General features: G+C 40.8%; 1 protein-coding gene across 2 annotated transcripts in view; it reads right to left on the bottom strand.

The window, feature by feature from the left end:
* SPECC1L (sperm antigen with calponin homology and coiled-coil domains 1 like) overlaps nucleotides 1-22,490 on the bottom strand; it is a 139,145-nt gene that overhangs the window by 53,069 nt on the left and 63,586 nt on the right. For both annotated transcript variants that reach the window (XM_045065237.1, XM_045065236.1), the window contains 5 exons: nucleotides 18,942-19,015; nucleotides 17,651-17,826; nucleotides 11,104-11,267; nucleotides 5,978-6,069; nucleotides 1,309-1,399 (listed from right to left, as the gene is read on the bottom strand). In XM_045065237.1, the coding sequence (XP_044921172.1) occupies nucleotides 1,309-1,399; nucleotides 5,978-6,069; nucleotides 11,104-11,267; nucleotides 17,651-17,826; nucleotides 18,942-19,015 (597 nt within the window). The remainder of the gene's footprint in view (nucleotides 1-1,308; nucleotides 1,400-5,977; nucleotides 6,070-11,103; nucleotides 11,268-17,650; nucleotides 17,827-18,941; nucleotides 19,016-22,490) is intronic.

Genomic DNA, 22,490 nt, shown 5'->3' with positions numbered 1-22,490 from the left:
CAGGGAGTGACTGAAAGGGAAACGTGGTAAGGCTGGAGAGGCAACCAAGGCCACGTTGGGAAGGCCTGGAGGCCACTGAGAGGACTCTAGCTTTTCTTCTGAGAGAAATGGGGAGTTGAGGGGAGGTTTTGAACAGAATGAAGTGTTCCGATTTATATTTTTCAGGAGTATGCTGGCTGTAGGGTTAAGAACAGATTGTGAGAGTAGATAACGAATCTTTTGTCAGAACCCAGGTGAGAAATGATCGTGGCTTGACCAAGGCTAGGTGATGGTAGAGGGAAGAGCAATTCTCCGACTCTGGATTTGTCCTAAAGGACAAAACAGTTCTGTAACTTTGGTGACAGATGGTAACGAGACTTATTGCAGTGATCATTTTGCAACATGTACAAAAACATGAAAGCCTGAAATTAATATGTTATATGTCACTTATACTTCAATTAAAAAATTGATTTGACTGGGGCGCCTGGGTGGCTGAGTTGGTTAAGCATCAGACTCTTGATCTCAGCTCAAATCCTGATCTCAGGGTCGTGAGTTCAAGCCCACATGGAGCCTACCAAAAAATAAATAAATAAAAAAAAATAAAAATTAAAAAAATTTATTTGATCATGAAGAAAAAAAAAAAAAACCAAAAACCTAACAGTCTGCAGATATGGGGTATAAGATAAGGGAATTAAGGATGATTCCAAGGTTTCTGGAGGATAAAACTGTCATTAACTGAAATGGAGAAGACAGATTACAGGTAGGACAAGGTCAGAAAATCCGGAAATCTTGTCTGGTACTGGCTCTACCATAAAAGTTGTGTGAGAACAGCCAAGCCCCTTATAAGTGTGCAAAAGAATGGACCTCATCTCAACCTCATGTTTCAGATTCTCAGTTTCCTTGTATGGACAATAATACCGAGCACAGAGGTTAAAAGAATGGGCTTTGGCATCAGGCTGCCCAGGCCTACTGTTCATTGTTAACCTGTGTTAAGTTATTTAACTTTCTGAAACCTTGTTTTTAGTATCTATAAAACGTGGGTAACAGCACCTACCCCATGAAAAACTTGAAAACAAAATGCCTAGTAATGGTGTGGACTCTCCATTGCCGATCATAATGTCTAGAGAGTTGTCTTCCAAGACATATATGTATAACGAATCCCCCTATCTGTAATGACGATGTATTAGTAGTAAGCTTCTGATAAAGATGTATACCAGAGCAGTGAAATAATGTCAAGAACAAAGAAAATCACAATTTAGTTAGCCAAAAAAGTCAGAAAAATCAAAGAATTGACAGCAGAAGTGAAATACTATGCCATAAGAGATATACCTTGAACAGGGATCTCCCCATAGTTTGGTCTCTTATCGGTCAGTGCCGTTAGGGGCTTGGATGTAGAGATTGGTCCACTTATGGAATGTCTCTGAAATCGTAACATAAATAGTGTCAAAGTTAGCATAAATCTAGAGCTGGGACTCACAAAGTCAACATTGCTGAGGGTAATATTTAGTTACAAATCTCCATCATTCTATCCATATTGTTATGGTAAGACTAAAACACACACATACACACTTGGAGGCATACAATGTGATCAATATATTTTTAAAAATTATACAGAAATATTCCCTGTGCCTATTACTCAGTTTTCCCCAATGGTAACATTTATAGCATTCTATCACAACCAGTATACTGACATTGTTTTGTTTAAAGAGAATTCTTAACAATTACACACCCATCAGTGAAATACGGACTTGCATCTACTACAAGAGCCCTAGTACAACCTAGCATCTTAGTTCAGCGCCACCACAATGGCTTTGCCTCTGGCTTTCTCATCTCCAGTCAGATACATGCATCTTTCTGCATGCAACCACAAATATTTCCTCTTACTTCCTCTGCATTGTCTCCTGCCACCTCTGTGTAATGCTCAAATGCCACCAAACTATTCATTTCCACATAGACCAGGGTGTTTACCGTCACTGTCCTTTCTGTCATGCTTATTTTCCCAGCTTTCCCCCCAGCCCTTTTTTATCCGAGGAACCTCTAACGACTCTTCATATTCTCAGCAGAAAAGTATGCAAAGTTCAGCCTCTTCACATCCTTCCCAACATTTGAGACTGTCTTCTAGTTTTAGCCATCCTAAAAGGGTACATAGTGAGATCCTTCTGTAATTTAATTTTTACTTCTCCAATAACTAATGATGTTGAACATCCTTTTATGTGTTTACTGGCTATTTGTCTATCTACTCTAAGGAATGGACTTTTAAAATCTTTTGTCCAGCATTTACTGGTTTGTCTTCAATCAAGATGAGGATGTCTTCTTGGAATACAAGTGTTTTGACAGATAAATGTAGTATGATTATATTCTCCTGAATCTATAACTTATCTTTTATTTTCTTAATGTCTCTCAGAAGTTTCAAATTTTGAAGTCCAATTTATCAATTTTCTTTCACGGCTCCTTCTAATGTTCTAAATAAGAAATCTTGGCCTTCTTGAAGATCAGGATGACTTTCTCTAATGTTTTCAGTTTTGTAGTTTTAGCTTTCACATGTAGGTCTACAATCAATTTTAATTTTTATAAATGCCATGAGAAACAGCTGTGGTTATCTTTTTTCCATATAGATTCTAGCTGTTCTGGAATTCTTTGTTGGAAAGGCTACCCCTCTCCCACTGAATTATGTTGGCACCTCTGCTGAAAATCAGCTGGCCTGTTTCTGGATTATCTAATCTACTGATATAATGTCTACATTTAAACTATATCAGTAAGTGCAGCCGCTGGTACTCTGGCTATTTGTGAGATGGGGAATTTATCAGCTTAATGATTTCAAATAAACAAACTATGTCAGTACCACACTGTCTTTGATTCCTCTATGTGCTAAAACCAGGTAGTATAAATCTTCCAAATCTGTCCCCCCTTCCTTTTTTTTAAATCTCCCAGATGCCTTGGCTATTCAGGGTCCTTTGAATTTCCATATAAATTTAAAACTGTATTATCAATTTCTACAAAATAGCATGCAGGACTGTCACTCGGATTGCACTGGATCCCTCACTGGGACTGTGAGGGAGAGCTGTAAGATAATAACAATCCTGAGTCTTCCAGTCCATGAATATATCTGTTTATTACTTCCTCGAATTCTCTCAGCAATATTTTATTCTTTCCATTATACAGATTTTTCACAGCATTTTATTAAATATATTGCTAACTATTTCAATTTTCAATTGTTTACTGGAGTGACTAGATATAAGAGAACAAGAAGAAACCTCAAGACAGAAGATACTCTTTTTATAACCCTACCTTGTGACATCCCACCCTTTTGCCATACTGTATTCATCAGAAGTGAGCCAAGAAGTCCAGCCAACACTCAAGAGGAGCAGATTCCACAAGTGCATGACTTCTGAGAGTCACTAAGAAGCACTTCAGAGGCTGAGGACCCAGTTACTTATGGATCTCCTCCTCTTCTGAGGTTTATTTTTAAGGCAGGTGTAGCATAGTGCTTACTCAAGAGCCGCAGGGTAGTTCTGCTTTAGGGTGTGGCCCTCAGGGGTCTCTACGGAATGCTCCAAGTATTTCAAGATTTCTCCACGGTGGCCAGTTGGAAATCAAATGATTCCCTGCTCTCTGTGAACTACGGGAAGTGTTTACCTGGTAACTCTTCTGTTCTGGGAATCTGTTCTTACTCAGCCTTGTGGGGTTCACCCTGTGCCTGTGCAGACTAGCATTCAGGCAAAGACTCATAGGGATGCCTTTGCAGAGGCCCTTCCTCTGGCCCTTCCAGAGGCCCTAGCTCCCTCCTCCTAGGTCCTCAGCCCTGCAAATTCCAACACTCTCATTCTCCCTGAACACGGATCTCTGTCTCCTCAGACTCAGTTAGTTCCCCCTTCCTGACTCTATCTGGCTTCATCCCCCCTGAACCACCATCTGGAACCTCCCAACAGGAAAAGTGTGGGCCCAGCAGGACTTTTATTTAAGGACCACAGTCTCATGCTGCCTGCTGTACATGTCTGAATATAACTGCTTCCTTTAATTTGTCCAGCTTTCGAGTTGCTGGGGGTGGCAGAGTAATCCAGCCAGTCACTCCCTCAAAGTCAGAAGTAGAATTCCCACTCAGGGAGTTTTGAAAAACTAACAATCCCACTCTTAGGCCCTATTCCCTAGAGATTCTCATTCACTAGGATGAGGCCTGGGAATCTATGTGTTTAAAACCTCTCCACATGGTTTTAATGCACAATTAGATTTGAGAAGCATTGTGTTAACCGAGTACTAAAAAGCTACTGAATGTGACTTATATTAACTTCTATCAAGGTACAGAGATTAAATTTTTCACCTCCTACCTTTATAAAGATTGTCAAACTCATGCATTTTTTTTTTTAAATTTTATTTATTTATTTGACAGAGATCACAGGTAGGCAGAGAGGCCGGCAGAGAGAGGAGGAAGCAGGCTCCCTGCTGAGCAGAGAGCCCGACGTAAGGCTCGATCCCAGGACCCTGGGATCATGACCTGAGCCAAAGGCAGAGGCTTAACCCACTGAGCCACCCAGGCGCCCCCAAAGTCATGCTTTGTATATTAAATTTCAACCAACAGATATTAAAGAAATTTCACCTCTTTTGAAGTTTGTATTTTGCATCTTGAGGTCTACAGAAAAAGTATGAGTAATAAGAGAGCATTAAAAAGCATTAAATCTATAGTACGATTGGAATTCCCTTGCCTTCATGGTAAATTAAGAGCATTAAAACCTTCGGTACACATGGAAATGCAGCACCACTAATTTGCAACATTACAAATGCAGAAGGGTACACATTTACCCTAAATTTCACATAGGAGAAAGTTAGAAAGTAAGAACAAAACAAAACAAAAAAAAACCCCCAACAGATTCACTAGTAAAATGCATGGCCAATAATTAACAAAGCACAAAGGTTTCAATTCAAAAATAAAATGTTCCCAAATGCTAGTTTTACAGAAGAGGTATGGCTAAGGTTCCCCTGTATCAAAGGGTACTAGGTACTAGGTTTATGGCCAGTTTTCCTTTGGCTACTCTAACTTAAGTGGCAAACTCCACCACAGCCAATATTTCCAAAAGCGGCTGACCAACAAGGGTACAGTGAGAGGCCTAATGAGCACTACAGAACAACCACCATCTCCCTTGCTTCTGGCCTACATTTCTACAGCAACCAAGAAGAGCAACTTCAGAGACTTGTTTATAATGGATCAGCAATGCCCTTGTACTAGATGGCTTAAAAAAAAAAAAAAAAAAGCCCATAATGAACCTTCTGCAGAAACCCCAACTCTGAACCTGGGCCAGCCTTAGGATTTGGTTGGACCTTGAGACACCGCACCATGAAGGAACCTGAGAGGAAATGCCACATGGAGAGAGTGGCCCAGGCATCCTTGCTGAGCCCAGGCCTCAGCCCACCCTGTGGCTAAGTGCAGGTACGGAAGTGAGCCCACAGAAAGCCAGCAAAGCTGCCTATTCAACACACAAATGCGAAAATCATACAACTGCTCTTTTAAACCACTAAGCTTTGATTTGTTAGGAAGTGGAGGCTGACACACGCCAACTACACATCCTAACTTAGAGAGACGGTCCCTGAACCCACACTGCTCAGGTTCAAATCCCCACTCCACCACTTCATTATATGACCTTCAGCAAATTGCTGAACTTTTCTAGGCCTCAGTTTCCATGTGTGAAAACTAGAGGTAAGAATAGTACCTGGTACCCAACAGGGCTGTTATGAGAATTACATGAATTCACATGATAAAGCACAGGGAATAGTGTAGAATACACAGCAAGTGTTCAGTACTTGTTACTCTTTCCAAAGAGTAACATAATGGACATTTTCATAATTTATCTCAATTAAGGATATTTACATTATTTTACAATCCTAACTACTACATTCTTCACGAGGTAAGTCATTTGCCCCCCATAACGTAAGTGTAAATGACTTTTAGGAGGACAAACTTTTAGATGCTGAGGCTCCCACAGCCTCTATGGTCACGGACACTTACCTGCATAGGTGAGACAGCTGCGGCAGGAGGGGTTTTCATTGGACTCGGACTCAAAGGCGTGCGAGGAATTGTGGCTGCAGTGGGGTTTGGTACTACAGAAACAAACAAACAAATACTGAATGCATCATGGTAGAGTGGAAGCTTTTATAACTGGTCTCCCCTGAACGATCCCTCAGGCTACCCAATGTTCTGGCTCCCCTGAAGCTGTCCTGAGGCCTAACCTCCGAGGCGCTCACTCACAGTCCTGCCTAACAGGTGATGCTTCTCCTGCCATCAGGCAGACTGTCTGTTCCCTAGAGTAGTTGTGTTGATTCCCAAACTGGTTATGCCAGTCATCCCATTTTTGCCATTTCATTAACTTGGGTAGTTAAAGAACTCCATGAGCCAATGTAATTCAAGTTCAAAAAACCCAAGAGGAATATTTCTGTAACTGTACCAGGTGAGAAGCTGGGCCCATAGTGGATATGCATTCAATGAAGGCACACTGGAAAACAAAAGCAAACAAAAAACAAAAGAACACTGGGCTCCCATTCAGCTTTTCTCATCTCCTCCTGCGGAGTTCATCACTTCACTTTGCAAGTACTTTCTGGTTTGCATTTAATGCACAGATCTGTTAATTATTCACTTATACGTCAATCTCCCTCTCTAGACTGAACTATTCAAAAGTCGGATCCATAATTTACTCACTTCCAGATACTTGGGCTTGATACAAGGTTTAGTAGAGGGTACATAAAAAATGGTTATTTGGGGTACTGGGTGACCCAGTGGGTTAAGCCTCTGCTTTCAGCTCAGGTCATGATCTCAAGGTCCTGGGATCGAGCCCCTCATCGGGCTCTCTGCTCAGCAGGGAGCCTGCTTCCCCCCACTCTCTGCCTGCTCTCTGCCTACTTGTGATCTCTCTCTCTGTGTCAAATAAATAAACAAAATCTTTAAAAAAAAAAAGGTTATTTGTTTGAAGCTAAATTAAAATCAAAATGGGACACATATATAAAATCAGGCACATCACACAGTAGGAAAAGATGAAAAAGTAGATCATTGTGGACCTTTTCATGCAACCAAGTACTTATATTTAAATTGCTATTTTTAGATGCATTCTTTTACTGAGATAAAATTCACATAATAGGGGAACCTGGCTCGTTCAGTCGGTAAAGGATGCTACTCTTTATCTTTGGGTTGTGAATTCGAGCCCTGTCTTAGGTGTGAAGCCTACTTAAAATTTAAAAAAATTTTTTTTTAAATTCACCTAATAGGGGTACCTAGGTAGCTGAGTAATTGAGCAGCTGCCTTTGGCTTGGGTGATGATCTCGGTCCTGGGATGGAGCCCTCATTGGGCTCCCCGCTTGATGAGAGGCTTGCTTCTTCCTCTCTACCAATTGTGCTCTTTTGTGCACTCTCTCTCTCAAATAAGTAAATAAAATCTTTGAAAAAAATTCACATAATAGAAAGTAAATAATTTTAAAATGTACAGTCCAAGGGTATTTAGTACATTCACAATATTGCACAGCCATCATCACTTCTACCTAGTTCCAAAATGTCCCAGTCTCTATTAAGCAATCACTCCCCATGTATCTCTTCCCTAGTCCCTGGCAACTGTCAACAAACTGCCTCCTGTGTCTATGGACTTAGCTATTCTCCACATTTCATAAAAACGGAATCTTATAACCCATGACCTTTTGTTTCTGCCTGTTTTCACTTAGCATATTTTTCACATGGTAGTATGTATTAGTACTTCTTTCCTATGGCTGAATAATATTCCTTCAGATGTAGAGACCACATTCTGTTTATCCACTCATCAACTGATGGACAGCTGGGTTGTTTCCATGTTTTTGCTATTATGAGTAGTGCTATTACGAACACTCATGTACAAGTTATTTGAATACTTTGTGTTAACTTCTTTTGCATATATAATTAGGCAGTGCAATATGGAGTCATTTAGATATATTTTATTGTAAAACATTGCTTATTTAAAAAGATCAGTTCAAAAGCAGATTTATCTTTTTTGCATTAGGGCCCATTTCATCAATATTCTGAATAACTTCATGACTTTAATTTAGTGTAGACACGTCATTATCATTTCGTTTTAGAAGTACAGATTTTTGTAAGTCTTTCTTTCATCTTAGCTCCTCATATTATCCAGAGGTAGCTACTAACAATAGTTCCAAGTGCATCTTTCTTGCACTTTTAATGCAAAAATCTATGTACTTAAAAAAACAAAATGAGATCACACTATGAAATACTGGTGTTCAACTTACTATAAAGGACTGCAAGCGTATTTTAACATAAGTACTTTGAGATTTACCTCATTCTTATTAAAAAATGCACAGCATTCTATTGTACTAATGGGTCATAATTGACTTAATCCTTTTAACGGGCTCGTAAGCAATTTCCAGGTTTTCCCCTTTTTTTCAAACAATCCTACACTGAAAACTTTGTGTGTATATCTGTATCTATATCTATCTATATACATTCTTTTTGAAGATTTTATTTATTATTTCACAGAGAGAGACATAGCAAGAGAGGAAACACAAGCAGGGGGAGTAGGAGAGGGAGAACCAGGTAAGCAGGGAGTCTGATGGGGGGCTTGATCCCAGGACCCTGGGATCATGACCTGAGCCAAGGGCAGATGTTTAACGACAGAGCCACTCAGGGGTCCCAATATCTATATATATTTATAAACATCTGCCAGTATTATTATATTAAGAACTTCAGGATCTATGAATATGGCATTTTAAATTGGAAGATATTATCCTCCAAAATATCTGTACCAACAATGTGAGTATATAAATGACTTTTGCTCTGATTTTAAGTCAAGGACACTAATTTGCATACACTCACAGAATATAGATTATAGAAACTCTATTATTATTAGAGGGATTAGAATAAAGCCTATTGTGAAGTTAAAAGAATTTTTAGAAGAAAATGTAAGTTTTAGGACACATTATATTCAGTTATTTTACTGTTGTTAAGATTTATTTATTTTAGAGAGAGAGTATGGGTGAGTGGGGGGGGGGGCAGGCAGAGGGAGAGTGTCTTAAGCCAACTCCGCACTGAGGACAATGCCCAACCCAGGGCTTGATCTCACCACCCTGACTGAGATTATGCCCTGAGCCAAACCCAAGAGCTGGATGCTTAACTGACTGCATTACCCAGGTGCTCTTCTCTTCTGTTTTTTCAAGATTTTATTTTATTTTATTTTTTAAGATTTTATTTATTTGTTTGACAGACAGAGATCACAAGTTGGCAAAGAGGCAGGCAGAGAGAGGGGAAGGGAAGCAGGCTCCTTGCTGACCACACAGCCCGATGTGGGGCTCGATCCCAGGACCCTGGGATCATGACCTGAGCTAAAGGCAGAGGCTTTAACCCACTGAGCCACTCAGGTGCCCCTGTTTTTTTTTTCTTTTTAAGATTTTATTTATTTGACAGACAGAGATCTCAAGTAGGCAGAGAGGCAGGCAGAGAGAGAAGAGGAAGCAGGCTCCTTGCTGACCACACAGCCCGATGTGGGGCTCGATCCCAAGACCCTGAGATCATGACCCGAGCTGAAGGCAGAGGCTTTAACCCACTGAGCCACCTAGGCGCCCCCTTTTATTTTTTAATTTTTAAAAAATATTTTATTTATTTGAAAGAGAGAGCAAGAGATATCAAAGAGGGAGCAGCAGACTTGCTGCTGAGGACAGCCCATTGTAGGGCTTGATCCCAGGACCTCTGGGATCATGACCTGAACCGAAGGCAGAAGGCAGATGCTTAACCGACTGAGCCACTCAGGTCCTCCTAGTTTTCCTTTTTGTTATTATTATTATTTTTTTTAAAGTAATCTCTACACCCAACATGGGACTCAGACTCACAACCCCAAGATCGAGAGTCACATTCTCTGCCAACTGAGCCAGACAAGCACCGCCATTTAGGTTTTTTTTTTTCTTTTTTAAAAATACATCTCTTTCCCCTTCCCAGAGCTGAGGGGGTTAGAGAAATTAAAAAGGACCCAGTCATCTGAAGGAGGGAAGAATAAGCTTCCGGATACAGAAGAGCCTTGCAATATAGAGCCTGGCCTGCTTTGGGACCTGCAGTCCAGTGTGGCAGGAATATAGAGGACAGAGGAAGAGCAGTTCAACTGGGGTAAGAGGAAGGCAGGGTCAGACCACGCAGGCACTGGGGATCTGAATTTCACTTTAACTACAATAAAGCAATTAAAGGACTTTAAGCAAGAAAAGTCCTTTCTATCAAAATGAATCAGAGAGACTGATTAGGAAGTCACTGAAATTAGAAGCTGATGATGGCTTGTACTAGCAGTTGATTATGCACTAGAGATGGTGAGAAGTAGACAGAGCAAAGATGTGCATGCTGGAGGCTGGATCCACATGACCTGATAATGGATTAGATGTGGAAGTGAGAAACAGGAAGGATTTAACAAAGGAGGAGGATTCTTGGGCGCCTGGGTGGCTCAGTGGGTTAAAGCCTCTGCCTTCGGCTCAGGTCGTGATCCCAGGGTCCTGGGATCGAGTCCCGCATTGGGCTCTCTGCTCCGCGGGGAGCCTGCTTCCTCCTCTATCTCTGCCTGCCTCTCTGCCTACTTGTGATCTCTCTCTCTCTCTGTGTGTCAAATAAATAAATAAATAAAATCTTTAAAAAAAAAAAGAAGAAGAAGGATTCTTGGATTTCTGGCTTAAGTAATTGGGTGGAATGGTCCTGCCATTTACACAGGGGAAAGCCTGAAGCTCAGGGGCAAGAGTGCAGTTTTGGACATAACATGTCTAGGAGATACCGGAGTGTCAATATCAGGGAAGCCTTTGGATTTATAGACCTACAGGAGTTCAGACGAAGGGAAAGGGCTGAATTCATACATCTAGAGGTTTTTTGGCATAGAGAACACACTCAGAGCCTCAGGACTATGTGAAGACCCATTTATTTGAGGGGCAAGGCACCAAGTCTAAAAACAAAATCTCTGAAGCTGAACAGATCCCAACTCCCCTGCTAAAAGTCACCTGATAGTAAGACTAGTTCATTAATACTACATTGAATTTGATGAGGCTCAGAGAGTAAGATGGAAAGAATATCAAACCAGACCAGAGAACAGATAGTAAGTGAATGACGACAGCCTGCCCTTGGCATAGGATTTAAGAAGTTACCTTGTGATGCACTGTCAAAGGACTTGATGAGGGTTTTCACCGTAGGGGTTGGCTCGGAGGAAGTTGAAGACCTTCTACTCAGTCCCATCCCTTGCCTTAAGGCTGCCAAGTCTCTCTCAACAGCATTCATATAGTTGTACACCCGGCCTCGCTCCTCCTCTTGCCTGAAAACAATAGTGAAATCAGGCCTTTTTACACACATACTAGCAAACACATTTTTGCCTCCCTACTGAAAAGCATTAAAAAGTATCACTTTAGGGGCACCTGGGTGGCTCAGTGGGTTAAAGCCCCTGCCTCTGGCTCAGGTCATGATCTCAGGGTCCTGGGTTCGAGCCCCGTATCAGGCTCTCTGCTCAGCAGGGAGCCTGCTTCCCCCTCTCTCTGCCTGCTTGTGATCTCTCTGTCAAATGAATAAATAAAATCTTTAAAAAAGCGGGGAGGGGCACCTGGGTGGTGGCTCAGTGGGTTAAAACCTCTGCATTCAGCTCAGGTCATGATCTCAGGGTCCTGGGATGGAGCCCCATATCGGGCTCTCTGCTCAGCAGGGAGCCTGCTCCCCCCCCCCGCCTGCCTCTCTGCCTACTTGTGATCTCTGTCTGTCAAATAAGTAAATAAAACCTTTAAAAAAAAAAAGTATCACTTTAAAAAAAAGACAGTATCGGGGCACCTGGGTGGCTCAGTGGTTAAGCCTCTGTCTTCTGCTCAGGTCATGGTCTTGGGAGTCCTGGGATGGAGCCGTGCATGAGGCTTTCTGCTTAGTGGGGACCCTGCTTCCCCCTCTCTCTCTGCCTGACTCTGCCTATTTATGATCTCCCTCTTTGTCAAATAAATAAATAAGATCTTAAAAAAAAAAAGAAAAAACAAAAAAAGACAGTATCAGTAGAGCTAAATAAATTACCGAGTCTAATATTCTCATTTGTTTGGTAAATTCCAGGAAACAATATTACAATTTTTATATTGGGTTGTACTAAATATGTTTAAAAGTAACCAACAGAATCCATTTTCCATCTGAGTATGTGTAAGGTGAGAACATCAGTTATCAGTTAGCAGTAAAATGCAAAGTGGGCTGGCCAAAAAGAACCTGATTCAGGACTGGGATTTTGAGATTCTGTCCTGCTTTTTGGTGTTTGGGAATTCACCAGTACATGTGGGTTATCTATACTGGCCCTATCTAATATGCCATGCACAAACAGGAAAATACAAAAGAAATGAAATCAAAGTTCATATTCTATTTTTTAAATACTATTTTATTTATTTTGAAAGATTTTATTTATTTATTTGACAGACGGAGATCACAGAGAAGCGGGCAGAGAGAGAGTGGAAGAAGCAGGCTCCCTGCTGAGCGGAGAGCCCGATGTGGGGCTCGATCCTAAGACCTTGGGATCAAGACCTGAGCTGAAGGCAGAGGCTTTAACCCACTGAGCCACCCAGGCGCCCCCAAAGTTCATATTCTTTAAAACAAACCTTCTGTAGTATCCAAATAGAATTTCTACAAAGAAAAAAAACAAAACAAAGCCTGGGCCCTATTAGTACATGAGTCTCGTAGATGCTCAGTGGATCATGATTCATCTAAAAAAATCAATAACATTTTATTTCTGGCTAGCTCTAATTCACTGAGCTAATACAGAAGTTTTCATCTGGAATAAGATTTCAGTTGCAGAGTTTGCATCTTTCATATAACCATCAAATAAGTTTACAGGTAGACAAAAACTAAGCCAGCCCTTGGGAAAATCTGGTAGCTATTTTACTCTTCTGACAGTTGTTTTCCTCCGGATGTATCACAGGGTCTCATGTTCACACTTTTTTTTAAAAGATTTTATTTACTTGAGAGAGAATGTGGTGTACAAGCCGGGGAGAGAGGCAGAGGGAGAGGGAGAAGCAGACTCCTTGCTAAGCAGGAAGCCCGATGCGGGACTCAATCCCAGGATCCAGGTATCATGACCTTAGCCGAAGGCATACACTTAATTGCCACTCAGGCGCCCCATCATGTTCAGAAGTTTAAACAAATAATCTGTAACAATGATTATCAAACCTTTCTTGGAGTCCCTTTCCACTCTTTTTTTTTTTTTTAAGATTTATTTATTTATTTGAGAGTGAGCAAGAGTTACAGCATGAGCAGGGGCACAGGGAGAGGGAGAAGCAGACTCCCCACTGAGCAGGGAGTCCAAAGTGGGGCTCTATCCCAAGACCCTGGGACCATGACCAGAGCCGAAGGCAGACACTTAACTGCCCAAGACACCCAGACCTGGGCCCCCTCTTTCCACTCTTAAAAATTACTGAAGATGGAGCACCTGGGTGGCTCAGTGGGTTAAAGCCTCTGCTTTCGGCTCAGGTCATGATCCCAGGGTCCTGGGATCAAGCCCCACATCAGGCTCTCTGCTCAGCAGGGAGCCTGCTTCCCCCTCTCTCTCTCTGCCTGCCTCTCTGCCTACTTGTGATCTCTCTCTGTCAAATAAATAAATAAAATCTTTTAAAAAAACAACAACAACAAAAATAAAATTACTGAAGATCCCAAAGAGCTTTTCTTTATGTGGCTTATATCTGTTGACATTTATCATAATGGAAATTTAAACTAAGATATATTTAAAATACTTAATTCATCTAAAAATAAAAATAAACCCGGGACTTAACAATACAACATACTTTAATAAGAAACAACCATTTTCCAAAACCAAAAAATGGAAGATGAGGAGGAAGAGGCAGAGGAGGAGGAGGAACAAGAGGATGAAGAATAGCAGTGTTTTTACATTTTTGTGTATCTCTTTAATGTCTGGCTTAACAGAATATACTATTAGATTCTCATTTCTTCTTCTGTATTCAATCTATTGTGACATAAGAAAAACAGGGCTCAGAGATATGTAGTAGTTGAAAAAGAAAAGATTATTTTAATGACGTGAAATAGGTAATTGTGGCTTTTTAGACAACCGAGGCTGTTTTTCCTTGGTACTATACCAAAATGTATTAAGTGGTAGTTACTTAAAAGTTTGTTGCGATGTGCAATTTGAAATCATGTGAATAAACTTCTCCTACTCTGTACATTCAAAGTACTCTAGTCTCTTATACTTTAAATGGATCTTTTACCCATATGTGACTGCACTGGTCATACAGAAAACACTGGCTCGGGGCGCCTGGGTGGCTCAGCGGGTTAAAGCCTCTGCCTTCGGCCCAGGTCATGATCCCAGGGTCCTGGGAACGAGCCCCGCATCGGGCTCTCTGCTCAGTGCAGAGCCTGCTTCTCTCTCTCTCTCTCTCTGCCTGCCTCTCTGCCTACTTGTGTTCTCTGTCAAATAAATAAATAAATAATCTTAAAAAAAAAAAAAAAGAAAGAAAACACTGGTTCACTGAATTACATGAATTTTCCAAATGATGACATCTGTCATTATAGGATTTACTATTTAAAAGTCACATTTGTTAATATCAGCAATGATCTCATCAGAAAACTCTTTAAATACGGGAAGCTGCCAAGCTTATGATGGCAAATACAAATTTTCTAAAATCCTAACATTTACTCGAATTTCCACATTTTGGTACCAGCAACAAATACAGTCAGTTGTTTTCCTTTAAGTGACAGTGACAGTCTCTCTTAATTCATTTCCAAGGGACATCCACCAAATACCAAAGTCTTAATAGTTTATTTTAGCGTGAGCTGTTTTTTTTTTCTTAACAATCACAGAGCACTTTCCTTGAGACAACCTCATACTTGAGTATACAGCAGACATAGTGAAAGTGCTTTATATATATTTCCCATTTATCACATGGAATGTTAAACAGAGTATGTACTTAAGGACTGAGATTTAGTAAAATTAATTTACTGCTTCACTGAGGACATCTTTAGGACCTGATGGAATGATTCTTCAAGAGCAGAATTTCAGTCACTCAGGTTAACTTCAGAATGAAAATTTTCAGGGATGCCTGGGTGGTCAGTCAGTTAAGCATCCAACTCTTGCTTTTGGCTCAGGTTGTGATCTCAGGGTCCTGAGATCTAGCTACCTGTTGGGCTCCCACACTCAGCACAGAGTCTGCATGAGATTATTTCTGCCTCTCCCTCTGCCCCTCCCCGTCGCACACACTCTCTTTTTCCTAAATAAATAAATAAATCTTAAAAAAAAGGGGGGGGGAGGAATAAAACATTTCTTTAACAGTATACAAAAAAAGATAATATGAGGGGTGTCTGGGTGGCTCAGTGGGCTAAAGCCTCTGCCTTCGGCTCAAGTCATGATCCCAGGGTCCTGGAATAGAGCCCTGCATAGGGCTCTCTGCTCTGCAGGGAGCCTGCTTCCTCCTCTCTCTCTCTCTCTCTCTCTCTCTCTCTCTCTCCCTGCCTCTCTGCCTACTTGTGATCTCTGTCTGTCAAATAAATAAAATGTTCTGCTTAAGGAAGCCAAAGAAAAATGGTTTAGTAATCTGGTTTTTCTCTGGGCCATTCATTAGAGATAAGCAACAATGAAACAAGATAGGTTTTCGAGAATATCCTGTTTTGTTTTATTTTGTTTTGTTTTGTTAAGTAGGCTCCAGGCAGCATGGAACCCAACAAGGGGCATGAACTCACAACTCTGAGATCACGACCTAAAATGAGATCGAGTGTGGGGGGGGGCACCTAGTGCACTCAGTGGGTTAGGCCTCTGTCTTCTGCTCAGGTCATAATCTCAATGTCCTGAGATCGAGTCCCACATTAGGCTCTGTTAAGAGGGGAGCCTGCTTCCCCCTCTCTCTCTGCCTGCTGCTCTGCCTACTTGTGATCTCTCTCATCAAATTAATTAATTAATTATTTTTAAAAAAGAGTTGGACACCTAACCAACTGTGTCACCCAGGCACCCCATAAATATTTTTCTAAATTTTTTCCTAGGTCTACCTAAAAATTAGTTAAAAGTAATGAAAAATCAAATACTTTTTTTTTAAAAGATTTTATTTATTTATTTGACAGAGATCACAAGTAGGCAGAGAGGCAGGCAGAGAGGGTGGGGGGAAGCAGGCTCCCTGCTGAGCAGAGAGCCCGATATGGGGCTCGATCCCAGGACTCTGGGATCATGACCTGAGCCAAAGGCAGAGGCTTTAACCCACTGAGCCACCCAGGTGCCCCAAATACTTTTTTTTTTTTTAAAGATTTAATTGATTTATTTGACAGACACGAGATAACAAGTAGGCAGAGATGCAGGCGGGGAGGGGGGAAGCAGGCTCCCTGCCAAGCAGAGACCCCCCTCGATGCGGGACTCGATCCCAGAACCCTGGGATCATGACCTGAGCCGAAGGCAGTAGCTTAACCCACTGAGCCACCCAGGCGCTCCCCAAATACTTTTTTTATAAAGTAAACTCTATGCCCAACTTGGGGCTCAAACTCATGACCCCAAGATCAAGTCATATGCTCTACTGACTGAGCCAGCTAAGCGTCCCTGGATAATCAAATTCTTAATAACCTCAAACATAAAAACTACTCCCCCCTACCCATTAGATGGAATCTCACTGAGAACTCAAAACACATCACAAATGGCATCTCATCTAAAGCACTACATTGGTTTCCAATGATCTCTATGTTAATGGGGAAAAAATACTACTATGGAGATTAAGGTGGTTATAAGTAAAACCTCCTCAAGAGAGTGATACAGAAAAACTCGCTTTGCACTCTTTACTTGGGTCTCTAACAATAACATTAGTTATTAAGGTAGGTGTGCCTGGGTGGTTCAGTTGGTTAAATATCTAATCCGGGGTCCTGGGATCAAGCCCCACACTGGGCTCCCTGCTCAGTAGGGAGTGTGCTTCTCCCTCTCACTCTCCCTCTGTGCTTTCCCTCTCTCTTTCTCTCCAACAAATAAATAAAATCTTTAAAAAAATAAAATAAAGTATACTCATCATCACCCTGGCTACTGGGCAGGCAGATCTCCTTTCAGCCTTCCAGCAACACTGTAAAGCAGAGAGGACTGCCTCCATCTTAAAGATGAGCAAAGTGAGGCTTAGGGAAGTTAAGGGCCCTGACCAAGATCACACAGCTAGTAAGAAGCAGAAGTGGACAGGATGTGTAATTCCATAGTACACACCCCTACTCAGAGGCTATTAATCTAAAGCAAAGTAACAGGACTGGGGTGTAGAGATATAGGAAAGAAGAGAACTAGAAGGTACTTTGTGCCAGGGACCATTCTGGCCCCCCCGGAACTATTAATTATAGATACTGATAACAACTCTGACAGATCATACAGAATGTACTATTTTGCAGGTATCATAAAATGAGGCCAGAAAAGTTGAGTAACTTCCACTAGGATCCACACTCTTTCTTTCCATGATACCACATCACAAAATTGGGACTGAAGTGTTCTCTATTAAAACTGGTTTCTCGGGGCGCCTGGGTGGCTCAGTGGGTTAAGCCGCTCGCTGCCTTCGGCTCAGGTCATGATCTCAGGGTCCTGGGATCGAGTCCTGCATCGGGCTCTCTGCTCAGCAGGGAGCCTGCTTCCTCCTCTCTCTCTCTCTGCCTGCCTCTCTGCCTACTTGTAATCTCTCTGTCAAATAAATAAAATCTTTAAAAAAAAAAAAAAACTGGTTTCTCAAAACATACTTGCGTGACTTTATCTCTTCCAGTTCTTTTGTGAGTTTCTCATTTTTTTCTTGAGCCTCATGTAACCGGCGCTTCAGATCGCCAATCTCCTCTTGGGCCTCAGATTTAATGTCATTTGCAATGACCACAGCAGTCTGGAGATCAGCTTGAAATTGCCGCCATTCCGCAGATTCTTCCTACGTTAAAAAACTAAATTTTTATTTCCAAAAGAAAGCAAAAATACTTACTTAAAAATAATAAAGTGTATTTATGACTGGACTATAATGCACTTCCCAAATGATGATTAATTTCTTTTAAGTCTCAGATAACTACTATTATAATTTCTAACAGGTAACAGGTAATACAATTATTAGTAGTGAACTTGTACTTAATGAGGAAAAGACTTTCTAGTTACTCTGTCTGCTGAGGCATCGAGCACCAGAGTGCTTAATCAATTTTAATGACAATAGTATCAAGTCTCCCTTCCTTATGCAAGTTTTTAAAGTCTTATGAAAATAAACACATTGTTCAAAATTTACAGCACTTTACCTCTGAAAAGTAGATAATGGTGTGTGAACCATACGGAAAGATTTTACAGGGAATATCTATAAATATCTTGACATCAAAAACTAACAGGAAAAAAAAAATCAAAAGTCAAGGAAAAGGAAGAGGAAGTCCGATGAAAAACACTAAACTCTAACTAGGCAGACAAAGTCATACAAAGAGAAGAGCAAAGAACTGTACAGTCTGCTGCTTCCCACAGTCATGGAGGATGTGGGCGTGGCTGGGTGGGCAAGTCTCCCCAGGGCGTTGCCTCCACCAGAGCCACAGCTGCCCAATTGCCGGCCCGGCACCCATCCCCCAACAAAGCAATTTTCTGACACTGTGAATATAGCCTGAGTAACTGAGGCATGACCCAAACTAAGAGATGAGCTTACCCAACCTCTGCAGCAGACTGGCACAGCTGTCAGCAAGCTGATCAAATCCACAGAAGACTGAAAACAGCTTGGTTTGGGACACTTACTAAGCAAGAGCAAATAATTTTTCTTTCCAAAATACAATACTTGCTTCCTAAATCCATCTTTTTAAAACTACCACTCATAAATTACTAGAAGATTCTTCTATCCAGAATCCAGCACTAATCCCAACTTGAAATGGTGGCAGTTGCTTTCCGCCCAACGGGCAGAAGGATCAGTATTTTAACTGAATCTGAAGCTTAAGACGAATACTAACAACGATCAAGAACTACACAGTCCTCAACTTTCAGAAACCTAGGTATTCTAATGAGATAATACATGAGGATTTATCCTACCCGAAGTCTCCTATGGAGTGTCTTGATTTCTCTTTCCATGTCATGTTTCTGGTCCTGGAGTTTTTTAACCGTATCTGAAAAGAGCAGAGAAGTTTAAATATATATTCTTAAAGCTGTGTTCCAAGGAATAATATAAAGGGAGGTATTTAAATATGACACTGAAAAGAAAGGTCATCCTGCCCAAAGACTTCTTATTTGTAATACCAAACTCTAAAACAAAAAAAGAATGTTCATTCCAAGTATTAACCAATACTACTTTCCTAAGGAAAATATCAAAGCTTAAATCACAATTTCTGGATTGCTTCCTTCCTCAGAGTCTTAATTCTGAAACAAAAAGTTAAGTAAAATCAATTGTTGGAAACACACTGTTGGCTCATAACCAATCAAAATATCACTGACTACTATTAAAGTGTGAGCTTTTAATCAAAAGGGTTATTAAACTAAACTCTTTATGAAAGCATAACTTATTTTACACACTGCAATAAATTCCATAGAGTGGTGAATTAGCAAAATTTTTACAAATTTAATTAATTACCCTGGGGAGCTGCTATTTACATTACTTTTACAGAAAGTCTTTTTATAAAACAATGATATATTCATAAAATAAATAAAAACTCCTCAAATCATTTCTTACATAATATGAGTTTTCCTCAAACAATTTCACTTTCACTGTAAACATTTAATGAGTACCACTTATATCCAAAGTACCATTCTAGATAGAGTGGGAATGCAAACATGAAGGCAAAGTCAAGCCCAGTGTCCTTGGAACCAGAAATGTATAGGAAGTCATATTCTACTTGGAGGTTCTGCTCAAAAGTCCATGCTTAAGAGGAAATGGCTTAGGAAGTCGCCCACTGGTAACCACCACCCAGTAAATCTAGCACAGTTGATTACTTGGACAGCTCAGGGACTGAGCACTTTCTCATGGCTGAAGCATCAAAAAAAGCACTGACATCTGGTGACAAATTCCATGACTTTACCTGCCACCCCCACTCCAGGAAAGCCCTATCCTTTCTGTGTTCCAACTCTGCCTGTGACTACTATGGCCAATCCTGTTACATTTCTTTATATATCTGTCTCTACCACTAGACTGGAAACACTTCAAAGTCAGGTACTATGTGGTGACTTCACAGCTCCAACACCTGACACATGGTAGGGCTGTAAAATCGAATAAATGTATAAATATGCAGGCTAATGGAGGGAACAAGAGAAAACAATACTCAAATCAGAACCTAAGATTTTAAAAAAATATTCCATTTACAGAATTAAACTCTTTATTATCAAGGACATCACTGCTATAGACATTGGTGTTTCTGAGTAAACATTCCCTCCTATTCCTTACACTTACTTAGTAGTAAGAACCTAGGCATAGTGAACAGCTGTGTGAGGTTTCATGTGTAATCAAAAAAGTAGTCCTTAAAGAGCCCCTGGCTGGCTGTCAGTAGAGCACAAAATTCTTAATCTTAGGGTTGAGTGTAGAGACCACTCAAAAACAGAATCTTTAAAAAAAAGAATCTTAGGTGCTTCGCTGGCATGAGATGCTTGATCTTGGGATTGTGGGCCCAAGCTCCATGTTGGGTTTAAGATCACTTAAAAATAAAATCTTCTCCAAATTAAATCTTCCTGGGGCACCTGGGTGCCTCAGTCAGTTGAGAGACCAACTCTTGATCTCAACTCAGGTCATGATCTCAAGGTCATGGGATGGACTCCAAGTTGCTCCACACTCAGCAGGGAGTCTGCTTCTCTCCCTCTCCTTGTGCCCGCCCCCCACTCACGCCCTCTCTCATAAAGCTTACAAAAATCTTCCCTAAGTTCACAAAATATTAACTTTTAATCAACACCCTAAAGTAGGAGTGTGCTACTGTCTTTTCTTAAACTGTTCATCTTCCTCCTCTCAGTTCCATTAAGAACCTGCTGTAGACCTCTGTGACATGAAACCTTTAATTCAACACTGATACATCTGTGTTCAGATATTTTTACTTTTTTTGATTTTTAAAATTTTTCTTTCTTTCTTCTTTTCTTTTCTTTTTTTTTTTTAGAGAGAGTGCAAGAGCAAGGCAGGGAGGGGCAAGGGGCAAAGGGAGAGAGAGACTCTTAAGCAGCCTCCACGTTCAGCACAGAGCCCAGCACAGGGCTCAGTATCACAACCCTGAGATGATGACTTGAGCTGAAACCAAGAGTTGGATGCATAACCAACTGAGCCAAGGCACCCCCAGTATTATATATGTGTAATAATTATTGTAAATATATAATGACAATATGTTTTCTAAAGCTGAATAAAAAATAAATGAGAGGGGTGCCTGGGTGGCTCAGTGGGTTAAAGCCTCTGCCTTCGGCTCGGGTCATGATCTCAGGGTCCTGGGATCGAGCCCTGCATCGGGCTCTCTGCTCAGCAGGGAGCCTGCTTCCTCCTCTCTCTCTGCCTGCCTCTCTGCCTACTTGTGATCTCTGTCTGTCAAATAAATGAATAAAATCTTTAAAAAAAACAAAAATAAAATAAATAAATAAATAAATGAGATAAAACATGGGGGAAAACCTGGCCAATTTTGGTAGCCAGTAGTTAATTCTCTCCCATTCAACACAAAATTGTTCAACAAAGTTGGGGTCTCTGAAATAAGGATACAAAATTCAAAATTAACTCAACGAGTACCTCATTAAGTACCCTCTTTGTACCAGGCTTTTTTCTAGATGCTTAAGATATAAAGGAAAGGGAAAGAAAATACAGTCCTTACCTACAGACAGAAAAGAGGATGTTTTCATATGAAAAGGATTAAAAGTCTATCTCTATAGAGCTCCTTCTGACCTCATTTAACCTGGAAACTGAAAGGGCCATTCAATTTGATTAAGAGCAAAGTGGACACCAGTGAGTGAGTCCAATACCCTGATCTGTATCTCTGGAGGCAAAGATGACTCAAACTAGCATGGATCATTGGCTCCCATATGACCTACGTACAGCCGAATTCAAGGTCTTGGTGATACTATCAGACGTAAATAAGGACAGAAGATAAAATATTTTTAGTACTGGGAACACTACAAGTTACACCTTTCATTTACACTATATTTAAATGTAAAAATTTGGAGGGTGCTTGGGTGGCTCAGTCAGTTAAGTGTCTGCCTTCGGCTTAGGTCATGATCCCAGGGTTCTGGGATCAAGCCCTATGTCAGGCTCCCTACATGGCAGGGAGCCTGCTCTCCCTCTCCTTCTGCTACTCCACCTGCTTGTGTTCTCTTGCACGCTCACCCTCTCTCTGTCAAATAAATAAATAAAATCTTTTTAAAAATTAAAAACAAATAAATGCAAAAAGTTTTATAATGAAAATAGGGGAAAAAAGTGAATTTCTCCTCCTCAGCTGAAAACTGTTTTTCATTTTTTCTGGTCACAAAAGATGTATCTATGAATCTTCAGATTATAATTCACATAAGACAAATGACAGCAAATCTAACTACTGCTCACCTTTAACATCTGGTGTGTCTTAATTCTCAGTCAACATTTTAAGCCATCTGACCATCTTAGACTGATCATAAAATCCAAGATTTCATTCATTTCTT

Source organism: Mustela putorius, unplaced genomic scaffold, assembly GCF_011764305.1.
Source record: "Mustela putorius furo isolate JIRA1106 unplaced genomic scaffold, ASM1176430v1.1 tig00003858_pilon_pilon_pilon, whole genome shotgun sequence".
NCBI lineage: Eukaryota > Metazoa > Chordata > Mammalia > Carnivora > Mustelidae > Mustela > Mustela putorius.
This window is presented reverse-complemented; position numbering and strand designations above follow the sequence as displayed.